At 43.1% G+C, this 11,126-nt stretch overlaps 4 protein-coding genes across 4 annotated transcripts; 1 reads left to right on the top strand and 3 right to left on the bottom strand.

Annotated features, from left to right (window-relative positions):
* Positions 1–85: 85 nt before the first annotated feature.
* Positions 86–3,363, bottom strand: MELLADRAFT_88252 (uncharacterized protein; the record flags this gene model as incomplete). The annotated part of the gene is made up of 11 exons (XM_007411453.1): positions 86–150; positions 222–276; positions 376–439; positions 549–654; positions 752–1,040; positions 1,132–1,280; positions 1,370–2,334; positions 2,413–2,582; positions 2,687–2,834; positions 2,912–3,134; positions 3,207–3,363. The coding sequence occupies 11 exons, from the start codon at positions 3,361–3,363 to the stop codon at positions 86–88; spliced, it is 2,391 nt and encodes a 796-aa protein (XP_007411515.1).
* A 1,299-nt stretch (positions 3,364–4,662) lies between these two features.
* MELLADRAFT_88251 (uncharacterized protein) lies at positions 4,663–7,353 on the bottom strand (the record flags this gene model as incomplete). Its single annotated transcript, XM_007411452.1, has 10 exons — positions 4,663–4,730; positions 4,799–4,843; positions 4,917–5,393; positions 5,510–6,065; positions 6,149–6,417; positions 6,494–6,599; positions 6,677–6,788; positions 6,878–6,962; positions 7,049–7,121; positions 7,195–7,353. The coding sequence occupies 10 exons, from the start codon at positions 7,351–7,353 to the stop codon at positions 4,663–4,665; spliced, it is 1,950 nt and encodes a 649-aa protein (XP_007411514.1).
* Positions 7,354–7,653: 300 nt separating this feature from the next.
* On the top strand, positions 7,654–9,277 carry MELLADRAFT_72215 (uncharacterized protein; the record flags this gene model as incomplete). Its single annotated transcript, XM_007411517.1, has 4 exons — positions 7,654–7,865; positions 7,957–8,360; positions 8,479–8,934; positions 9,012–9,277. The coding sequence occupies 4 exons, from the start codon at positions 7,730–7,732 to the stop codon at positions 9,033–9,035; spliced, it is 1,020 nt and encodes a 339-aa protein (XP_007411579.1).
* A 337-nt stretch (positions 9,278–9,614) lies between these two features.
* MELLADRAFT_88249 (uncharacterized protein) lies at positions 9,615–10,777 on the bottom strand (the record flags this gene model as incomplete). Its single annotated transcript, XM_007411451.1, has 7 exons — positions 9,615–9,679; positions 9,761–9,858; positions 9,899–9,997; positions 10,077–10,182; positions 10,252–10,366; positions 10,439–10,663; positions 10,757–10,777. The coding sequence occupies 7 exons, from the start codon at positions 10,775–10,777 to the stop codon at positions 9,615–9,617; spliced, it is 729 nt and encodes a 242-aa protein (XP_007411513.1).
* Between the last annotated feature and the right edge of the window lie 349 nt (positions 10,778–11,126).

The raw sequence follows: 11,126 nt of genomic DNA, 5'->3' as shown, positions 1-11,126 counted from the left end.
TAGAAGCTATCACAATTTAAAGATTCAATCCACTACATCCATTAATACAAATCATTACGATAAAACAAGATGGCATTTTTGAATTTTATGATGAAGGTTTGGGTTCCGAAGATGGGACTGGTACGTCATACTTTCTCCGTATGTTCGTAGCTAAGTTGTAGAGCCAAGAAAACATCATCAAGTTATAAGCGACATTGAGTGAATGCGAGAACTTGACTAACCTTCTCTACTCAATTTTGTTGTACTCATAAAACCTTCGGGCCATAGTTTTAATAACTGAAAATTCAGAGTCGATTTTTACACTCGTCAGCTTTGTTTGTTCACATGAACCCAAAGATTCCAAAAAAATATCGATATTATAAATCGACACTTAACTCTCGAGTATAATTGTTTCCGATTATTCGTATCTTTTAACGTTACATTCTTATCCACAAGTGATCTAGGGTGGTAGAGGATGAAAGATTGAATCAAGCAAATCATAGATGTTTTTAGCTTTATACTTTCAAGAGAGAGGAGAAGGATTCAAAAGATTATCAAACCAGACGTACTGGGTTTCCTGAATTGTTTCACAAAGTTCGTCTTCTAATTTGAGGATTTCGTAATACAGCTCTCGCATAGCTGTAGTAAATTTGAATGTCTTGATAGGTGGTTTAGCTGATCAATCAAGGCAAAAAATATCAGATGAGGGGATCGAGTTGATTGAATGATCAATCTTGTATCTCAAAAGGATCAACATGAACTTGAAACCTACGTTGTTTGTCTGTTTCGCTTGTTAGATCTATAGCTTGAGCTCCATTTTCGGTGGATATAGGATTGGTTGGAGGAGGTTCAGGTACCGTAGAAGGCTCAGTCTTGCGTAAATTCGATTCCTTTTCCCATTCTTCCATGGCTACTCTCCAATCTGCTAAAGCCTTCTCGTGATCGGCCATGACCTTCACCATTGCATCATCAATGAGAATATTAAGACGTTCAACCCTCGAATCGATTTGATCTTCGTAATACTTTTTTCGATTCGGTAGAATTTCTCGCGTGACAAGTTTCTATGAAATCATATAAGAATCAAGAATACTCATTTTAGTTTACTTGTTGTGAAGGGTGAGAGATGATAACAGTGAAGATAATCAAACAAACTTTGATGGTGAATGTATTGTAAGGGAAGATCTGAGCCAGGTGGGAGAAGAATGCGGCATCGTATTCATTTAAATCCAATGCTAATTGAGCTACCTCTAATGTGAGGGGAGTCAGATGCGGAGGAAATTTTCTAGGTTCGAATGGAAGTGCTAATGGGAACGAAAAAAACACGCGACGTTAGACAAAGTGAATCACATGAGTTCAATTTTGAGTTTAGTGCTGGATAGTTCATCCTTACCGGCATCCACCTCGACTTTCAGCTTTTGAATCGCAGCACTTAGCCTAGGTGCTATAGGCGCATCTTTCTTCCGCACTGGCCCAAATCGATTCCGCAAATAGCTTAATCTGGTTGGCCAGCTCGACGCTCCAGTATCATCCGAGGCTCCAGCTGAAGGGGGTGGGTCGCGTGATGGTGCGTTGGATGCAACTCGCTGGGTAGCTCCTGTTTGTGATACATCACTCCAGCGCGGCAGATTCGGCGGCTCTATCGCAGTTTGTGATTGAACGGATTGGACCGGACTTCGTGAATTCAACGGGGACTTTGACTTGGATCCCGATGGTTGAGTCGTGTGCGCTTGAGCTCCCAAGTGAGATGATCGAGCCGACTTTGACTTATCTAGAGTAGCCAAATCCGGTTTATCTGAAGTTTTTGAGCGCTCTCGCTTTTGAGGTTTCTCCCCCTCATGATGGCGTGATGTTGGCCGTGATGCGTCTGGCAATGGTGCCGCTGAGCGATCTTCGTCCTCGTCGAGAAGATTGATAGGATTTGTTGGAAGTCCCAACGTCTGAGTAGGGTCCGCGATAGAGTTGATTGGTGGTAAGTTGGGGGTGCGATGGTCGGCGTTGTTGAAAGTAGACTGTATAGGGGGTAGGGATAAGTTTGTGGGCTTTGTTGAGGTTGATGTATGATTTGTCTTTGGAAGCGCCTGAGCCTGGAGAGTAGCTTGTGACGGGACCCCTGGAGCTTTTTGATTCGCCTGGGCTTGCTGCAGTCGAGGATCAGTGCTCTCAGCAAGCCGACTGTTGGTAGCTTGTGATGTTGCATTCAAGCCGGTGGGTGCAGATGCAGGAGGAGCTTGCGTTGGGGTCGAGGGTTGATGGTTCTGAGATTTGCTTATTGGCTTTGGAGGTTGATGACTCAAGGTTGTGCTAAGAGGAGCTCTCTTCACCACCTTGCTAGCTGGCTTGCGGTTCCTAGTCTTTCTGTGATTGATGGCATGCAGAGTAATGATGGATTGTGTCAATCAAATGGTACCGGTAGGTATGATGATGATTACTTACTTCTCGTCTGATTTCAGCTCGAGGACTCCCGATGCAACGAAGAATCCATCACGGGCGGGTGCGTGGTAAAACTTCGGTTCCATCATCAGTGCTTCAGAATCATCCACAAACGGATCGTCACGATCATAGCCTTCATCTCTCTCCAAAATTTTCCGCCTTCTCCGTCGTTTCTAGAATGATGCGATGATTGAAGAGTGAGCCACATAAGTCTTGAAGCTTTGTACGACTTGATTTCAACAAAGACGTCTGATGTTTGAGCACAAATCTTACTAACAGGCGGCGGCCCTCCGTCTGCCTGGAATGTGGTTGTGAGCGGTAATTCAGGTTCTGGCGCAGCAGCGGCTCCAAGTGTAATAGCTGTGTCTGCTGGAAGTGCGTAGCCAGCGTCTTTGGCCATGAGAGAAACACTCCTCTCAACCGTACTGCGAATAAAAACGATTTTGGGTCTGTCAGTATAGCGTCTCTCTTGTGTTACTATTCAGAGCATCGGGCAGCATACGTAGGAGTTGGAAGCCGAGGTAGTTCCAGAGATAATCGAATAGTCGGCATGATTTCTCGTTTTTTCGGTCGGTTTTCGTCATCATCATCGGTTGTACCCTCATCGTCATCATCATCAGCTTCGTCTACTGGTCCGATGTCTTCGGGTGGATGTTCAGAATTTGCGATCGCATTGGTGGAGTCAGGCTGGCCAGGTTGATGGTCGCTGGAATCGCCGCTTGGTCCTATCATCCGAACGTCACCTTCATCACCACCTCGATCGAGCATCTGAATATCACCATTCTCTTCCTCCTCACTTTCATCGCCCTCGTCATCCATCGGTTCTGCTCCACCACTGTCGCTTGGAAGGAGCATGGGAGCCAAGGCCATATCATCATCTTCGCCATGGGTTGGTGACAAGCCATGTTCGGCTCGCGCGCGTTTTGTTAACCGCTCAAGGAAGTCGGCGTTCATCATCCAATGAGGTCGGACGGAATGAATGTGAGATTAGTATGTATTATGCAATTGCCGCCAGCGCTTGTATGTACTATTCTTAAAGCGAGCGGGCAGGCGGGTTCAGTCGAACTAGATGAAAGATACACCACACGAATGACCGAAAGTCTGCTTGTAAAGACGACTAAAAGACCCCAGATGCCAATAGCCGAAATACGAGTTTGGAAGGTGAAAAAAGTTGACTAGAATGTCTTTCAGCAAGACCGAGGTATTTGAGAGAAGTCAATAAAATCGGGGGTTAGAGTATTGAAAATGGAAATTGAAGGAATCGAAGTGATCTACATGCCTCTGATAGAAAAAACTATGAAACATTTACAGCAATTTGATTTACACATGTCTTCCAAGACCCCTCTTATAAAAGGCTGGACCAACTTTGTTTCATTATCAGCAAAAGGAAGTTCACTGCCCCACCTTCACTTCTCTGCCTCGATGAGTGCCATCAAAATAGTCTATCCTATAATCTTGATTTTCCGAAAATTGAATGGTGAAAAAAGCATCCACAGGAGTGGACCAGAAAGGCAAGATACAATATATCAAATGAAGTTTGGATTTATATCTCCTGGAGCATTGTGTGATTGAAGCTCGTGAAAGGGCCCAAATTGACACCTAAGTGGCCGTTGGCTTCAAAGCTTTACCTTACCTCTGGCACGCCAACAAGTGATGAGTGCCCCATCTTGGACCAAAATCAAGGACTTCTGTAGCCCACAAACCCCAAATGTCATGCCTATTGTGGTTCAAAGGCCCATAGGTAATTGAAGGTCACGAAAAAGAGTTCAGAGTGTAAGGATTCAACAAGACCATTGAAATCTTTCATTATCCAGCAGTTGTATTTCATCTGCAGGAATTGTTATATGTTACCCCTAGATTCAACAAGACAAAATTGTTGATGGTAATACACATTGCTGTGCTTTGGTGCCAATCTCCTTGACCAACAGGTTGAAAGACAGATGATGAAAATCGTGTGCAAAAGTCTTCATCAAGTAGGTATCCACAACAAGATTTTACTATTGCAGCTCTAATTCCAGGAAGCTGATAAAGATCGAATGACTCAAGTTTAATCATATATATCATCTCCATCAATTCCCTTGCAAAAAAACTCATACAAAAAAATAACATTACACCACATCAAATACATCCTAAACAGAGAAGATAAAGCAAGCAACGTTTGCATATTCCGACGCCGAAAAACATAGAATACATTTAATCCTAATCACTACTCTCTGATCTTCAGTAATCTTATTGTTTGAGAGGAATATCAATTCATTGGAATAGTCGATCCAATTGTTCTCCAAGCTGATCCACGGTCAGTTTCAGATACTTCGAAGGATCTGGGGATGTTTTCATCATGATCAGTTTCTCTCAGCTTCAATAAATCTTAAACCCAAGGAATACACACTTTTAGAGAATTGGCCGCCTTCGTGTCGTTGAGTGAATTTGGCATCTGTTGTGTTTGAAGAGTATGACGTCGTTAGAACAAACCTATCTATGATATATAACTTCTATTTGATACATACAGGTTGGTACAATCATTCTTTCAATCTCGTCTCGCAGCCGATGTCTAACATCGCTGTCAGATTTATCGAATTGAGCAACCTTGTGAAGGTTAACTACTTCTTCAAATGCATCATTAAACCTTCCGAGCCTATCTTTTACTTCTCTTCTCTCTGCACCAGCCTGTTGACCTGGAAGGGCGCTCTTGACTGCACCAAGCCCAAACCCACCCTTACTGTCCTCTCCGCCTGCGTCCATAAGGGCTGAGATGAGTGGTGACCACACTTCCATATACCTTACCTTGCATGCCCGGACTCGTTTATTCAATTCATCTTCGATTGATTTGCCTAGGATATCAGAGATAGCAGACTCTAAGACCTCTCGGCGAATATAATGCAAGTTGTTGAGCATGAACACTGCTCCTAATCCATTTTTAGCTGTTGTACTGGTGATCGTAGTTTGCGCAGAAGCGGGTAATCTCATATTTTTGGACCGTGACTCTATCGCCGTGAGGAGAGTCATCAGAGCATCATCTATTGTCAAACACAGCGCGATCGCCATATTAGTCAGCACATGACACAGATCAGCGCGGTGAATAAGAGGAGAGCAAACTGACGGAGATATTTCATAAGTAGTTCCTGTCCATCAGCCCCTTCACCGACGTTAGACCTTCCAGCAGTTCCAGATGCACTAGGAAATATCCAATTTCCATCTCCAAGAGTGATCAGGAAGCTTTCAGTGATTTCAATATGACTACATAACATCTTCAGGTATTCGATCATACTGATCACCATTTCACAAGTGTGTGTATTACTAACTTCACTGCTAGTCGGTGCCTTATCTCCAAATGTTTTGGCATCTGCAATATATTCAGGTAATGATCGAAGACAAGATCCTTTGAATGAATGTAACAATTCACCCAATTCATTCTCCTTCCGACCTGATCTCCTTCTTATCTCGTCATCATATCGATCTAATCTTTCATATATAGCTTCGTAATTATCAAAGGCAGCGCTGACATAGGATGTCAAGGAACGCTTGACGACTCGATTGACTGATTGACCAGTTTCGGATAGGAGTTCAAGTGGTGCGGGGACAACTTTTGCGAAAATCTCTTTCAATTCTTTTGTACTGTTTCCTTCAAACATTGATATCAGCATCGCGTATTCTTCCTGTGTATTTTGAGCAGAGAGTCAGGTCCATCAAGTATGGGCTCAAGAGAGAACTACGAGGGCACATCTGAAAAGTACTCAACCTGAAGCATGTGAAATAGACACTCTATAAAGTTTGCCAATGCTGACGCCCCAGCCCCCTTTCTGACGGATTCGATTGTTTCACTTGCCAATGGTCGCATACTTTCCGCAACATAGGTACCTCTAATCTCCGCAATTTTGTTGACAGATTCATTTAATATCGCCTTGAGCCTTGTATTGTTTTCCAGACAGGATGGCAAAGCCTTTAGATAGACATATATACCAGAAAGCTGAGCTATGGTGGAAGAGGGTATTGAGGGAAACTGGACACCTTTGCCGGACAGAAACCATCCAAGATGTCAGGATAGATCAAAGTAAATGAAAGATAAAATAACGACTTAGCTTACCTTCAGTCATGTAGCTATTAGCATCCGCCAAAGGTTCTGAAACACCTTTAGCCCATCCCACGAAGATTGTCATTAGCTTTGCAGCTCCAGAAACCAGTAAATCTTCCTATAGGAGTTCCACAGAACGTGATTGAATCGAATTACATCAAGTTTTATATCAACAAGCCTGGCTACTTGACTCACGATTTCTTGGAATGAACCTTGATCCCCTGCCCCTGTCCTGACAAGATCACTGGCTGATTTAACAATTTCGTCCATTGCGTGAGTGAAGACTGTCAAGTTTTCGGGGTCAGGTCTAGCGTCGAATGAGTGAGCTAGTTTTTGATTAGCATGATGCTTTGCGGAGTCAAACCAAACTATACTTTATAATAGAACATCACGAACCCATTTTTGATGACTATTTGTTGGCGTAGGGCTGCATCGTGATTGCCGAGGACTTGATCCACTGCGTTCAAAGTTTTTTCAATGTCTGTGGGTGTAGATCAATCATGCAGGAAAGTCTTATCCTATCAATCATCGTGTGGCGGATCCCATCTAAGATCAATTCATACACACTAGTATTTATACGTGTTAGAGTCCTCGTGTCGCTGTGGATAGGTGCAAGGCTTTTTTCCAAACGTGAAAGTCTCTACATCAACAAGTGGGAATTCAGTTAATGATAGCCGAAGGTGGTGATTCAGGAAGAACAAAGGCCTACATACATCGTCGAACCCAGTCAGCATTTTACTCAGTTTGTCGGTGATCTTCTTACTTTTCCCTAAGCTAGTGGATAGTAGAATGATATCAGCGGCTGATTGATCGAGACTTGATGTTTGAATTGCGGTTTGACTAGAGCCATCGTGAAAGCTCATCATCGCCATCGTTTTGTACTTCGGTCAAGCGGGATTGCAGGATGGTATGAAAGAAGTGGTGCTCATAATCCATCAACTGCATGCCAAGAGAAATGGTCTGGTGGTCTTCTTCGATCGACTGTTCACTGGACTGTCATCATAGAGCTACACACATGTCATACACTTCCTGGAGTGGTGTCACTTGCCTATCACATCTGACAGCTTGCTTTCGGAGATGTCGCATGACTGACAGATCCATGACGCACCTGGATTGCAAAACGCGAGATTCTTTGAAGGCTCAACATCACACCACACGCCAACAACGAAAGCAAAACTATATTCTGAATCATCCTCAAACCAACAGTCAACAACCTCAATCAATCGGCACCCTATCTCATTGAAGAAGATGTCAGCTGATCAAGTCACGCCATCGAATTTCGACCCCAACCAGCGACTGGATGCTTTTCCGCCTTTGGCCAACAGTTACCGACTTGATGAGTTGCTGGCCGAACATTTTGCCTTCGCTCCCAAGACCTTTACACGTCAGTCTCAATATGATATATGTGTATAGGAATGAATATCAAAGTTTATCTTATATCCTGATGCTTTTTTGAAATGGTTGCAAATTGACAGGCCATCTTTTCAACCTGATTAATGACGCGGTTTTTGATAGTATTGACTCAGTTGAAGAAGCCGTACGATCCTCATTTAATTCAGATTTAACTTATCCATCCCAAGATGATATTTCGAAATCTATCAACTCTTTAGAAACTTTGCTATGTTCAGCTACAGATCGACATTTTGATCTAGTTGAACTTTGGATGCATAGAAATATCTTTGCTTTTCCTGCAAAACATTCAGAAGGCTTACTGGATCATTTCAAATTTGATCATATGAAACTTTGGGATCATCTTTTTGAGGACGATAGGTTTATTGGTCATCAAACTTCTTCTTTGGAACCTGATTGGGAAAAGATTAAGAGTGAAGAGGCAAAAACATGGGATGACTTGGAGAAGGCTAAGCAAGAGTATCTTCAAGTGAGTTTGGATCTCTCTATCATATTTTCTTTGTCTATGCAGCATGCCACTAGAATTCCAACTTGCAAGTGTGCTAACCAAGCTCTGAATTCTCTCGTACTATGACTGAATCGTATAGGTCACAGACGATCATGCTTCTTTGTTAGCTGTTTCTAAAGCACTTGATCGAAAATTGGCCGGTCTAAAAGCGGTCTCTACTCAGTTAGATGTCATCACCTCCGGAGCGCCTCGAGTCTATGATCCAGATACCAAGAAACCGCTTGGACTCTCTTCACAAGCCACCAAGCTGGCCGAATATTTTGATCGTCTGTCTAGTCTACAGAAACGACAGAGCGACATAGCTGTCTCACCTTCGATTGCAAACTTCCATGAAAACCCTCAGGATGCAACTATACAGGATCTAAGCGCGACACTCAGATATGAAAACTTGGTGAATGAGTTTGCGATGAGTAAGATTGATGACCTGGCAGCTGAACTTGGAGAAAAAGGCGGACCTACCACGGAAGTTGATGAAAGTTTGATGGAAGTTATGACCCATATCGCCGGGAAAGGGAAAGCCACGGATGCTAAGACAGTAAGTTTCCACTTCAATTTATAGGCACATGGTCCTGAAAAAAATCATTGAACTCATGAACTCATGAATCACCTCAGCCTTTATTTCACAAACGTCTGTGATGATGAAAAGTGAACGATACGTAATCAAATTGGCGTGGTATGGTATTCTGTTGTTTATCACCTTTCTCGATAAGTAATTTACAGCTTGAATACGCATGTTTGTACATCAAAGTGCCTTCCATTCTTTTCAAAAATGTGCGATTGCTTGTGTGACTACCGTTGTGATTTCTGCTATATGTAAACATATCTCATCATTCACTTGTAATTTATTAGGATTGACATGCAATATGTAGTTGATCCCCTTGAGCCACTCATACCAAGTACCACATCTGTGATGGTCTATAAGACAGCTGTCAAGCCAATGTGTTGCGTAGTAGTATCCATGTGCAGTGTTACAAATTGCGCATATTTGACGACAAAGGTATGGAAATTGCATTGAACAGATACGAGTTTTGTTTACAAAGATGAATATTTGAACGAGATATTAAAGTCATAGCATAGGTTGAGTAATGATATATGCGCCTTGCGGCATTGCCGGCAGGTTGAGCGCTTATGAACGGTAAGGACTAGTTGTGGGTCAATAAGAAGGTGAGAATCTGTCCTTGAAAGGTCATGAGACTTTATCCGACAACACGTAGGTCAATCAGATCCAGATGCAACGGTAGTTTCCTCTACTTTCTTCTTCCTGTTATAAACCCGTTTTTCTGAGTTGACCACAACCGCACAGCGAGATCAGTCAAAGAAACTCCATTGCACCGTTGACATGATAATGATAGATGACTTACTTTTGGGCGCAGCATCTTTGTCGGCGTCTTCGACATTCTCATCGTCGACTTTTGCAACTTTTCTGTTGAGCACAAAAGCAGACGTTGAGCAAATCATACTTGATCAAAGATGTCATTCAAGAGCTGGCGAGCGCTTACTTTGCGGGCGCCCTCTTCTTCTTTGGTTTTGGGAGATCTTCTTCTTCTCCTGCCACATCGTCTTGGACGTCAGCAGTCTCGCTATCGGCAGGGCCTTTTCTGTCGAAACCGGAATGTTTCGAACGGTTAGATTCACGGATTGAGATCTTCAAATTCACGCCTGTCGATTATAACTTACTTTGCTGCTGCCTTCTTTCGCTTTTTAGGCTTGGGGTCCTCTTCTTTGTTTTCTTCTCCTTCTTTTTCAGCTGCAATGGCCGAAGCTGGAATATCCGCAGGATCAACTAAGAAAACCAAAAAGTTGGTCACCTTGAATTCCAAACCAAATTTTTCAGCTGGAGAGAAAGACTCACCGTGCCCAACTTCAAAAGCTTTCTTGATCTTAGTTTGGTCCTCAGGTTTCATGTCTTCAAATCCGTCCAACTCTTCTATTTTACCATCCAATTCTGTTGACAAATTTCCAAACATCTATCGTAGTCCTCTTCGGTCAATCCCAAAGCAAAGAATTGGTATAGTCTTGGTGATAAAATCGGGACTAACGGCTTCGGTGCAACAGCCCCAATGCCTCCATTTAAATGACCCAGCCTCTTTAAAAACCACCCACACGCCTACTCTGATCTCTCCTTTAGTAATCTTCGTTCCTGCATGAGAGTAAAGTGGATGATTCTTAGCAGGAGTTGGATATGGTAAAGATAATCGAGCGCATTTTAGATTACCTTTGCAAGGCTTTTTTCCATTGCACTGGGCTCGGTTATTCGAAGAATACTATGAAGCCACAATAATAGTGAGGAAAACCGTCAGCAGGAATTCACAAGGCCTAGGTCACGGGTGCAATGAGTTACAAGGTGAGCAGCCCACCTCGATCCTGTAGGCACCCATTACGATATGGAGCTGTTCTGATGTATGCAACGCGTTCAGAGATGACCAATCTTTTGAAGACAGCCAACGAGGAGAAATATAATTTGATAGTTTTTGGTTTTGGAGACGGTTTGCAAGCTTTTGCGAGCGCGTCAGACCGTTTATGCAGTATGTACATACCGTGGTAGACATTGAAGGAAGGTCCGGTCCGGTCCTGATCCGACCGAATCAAGTTTCTCTTTTGCAACCCTCTGCTGCTTTCAAATTTGAGAACTCTGCCAAAAAGCTTTGTGGTGTTTAACCCTGGCCTCTCAGATTTACTATATACACTGGGATAGCTGCAATTGATCTCGCCAATCTTTAACTCTTA

Source organism: Melampsora larici-populina (assembly GCF_000204055.1).
Source record: "Melampsora larici-populina 98AG31 unplaced genomic scaffold MELLAscaffold_25, whole genome shotgun sequence".
Classification (NCBI taxonomy): Eukaryota; Fungi; Basidiomycota; class Pucciniomycetes; order Pucciniales; family Melampsoraceae; genus Melampsora; species Melampsora laricis-populina.
The sequence above is the reverse complement of the archived record's forward strand: the minus strand, read 5'-3'. Positions and strand labels throughout refer to the sequence as shown.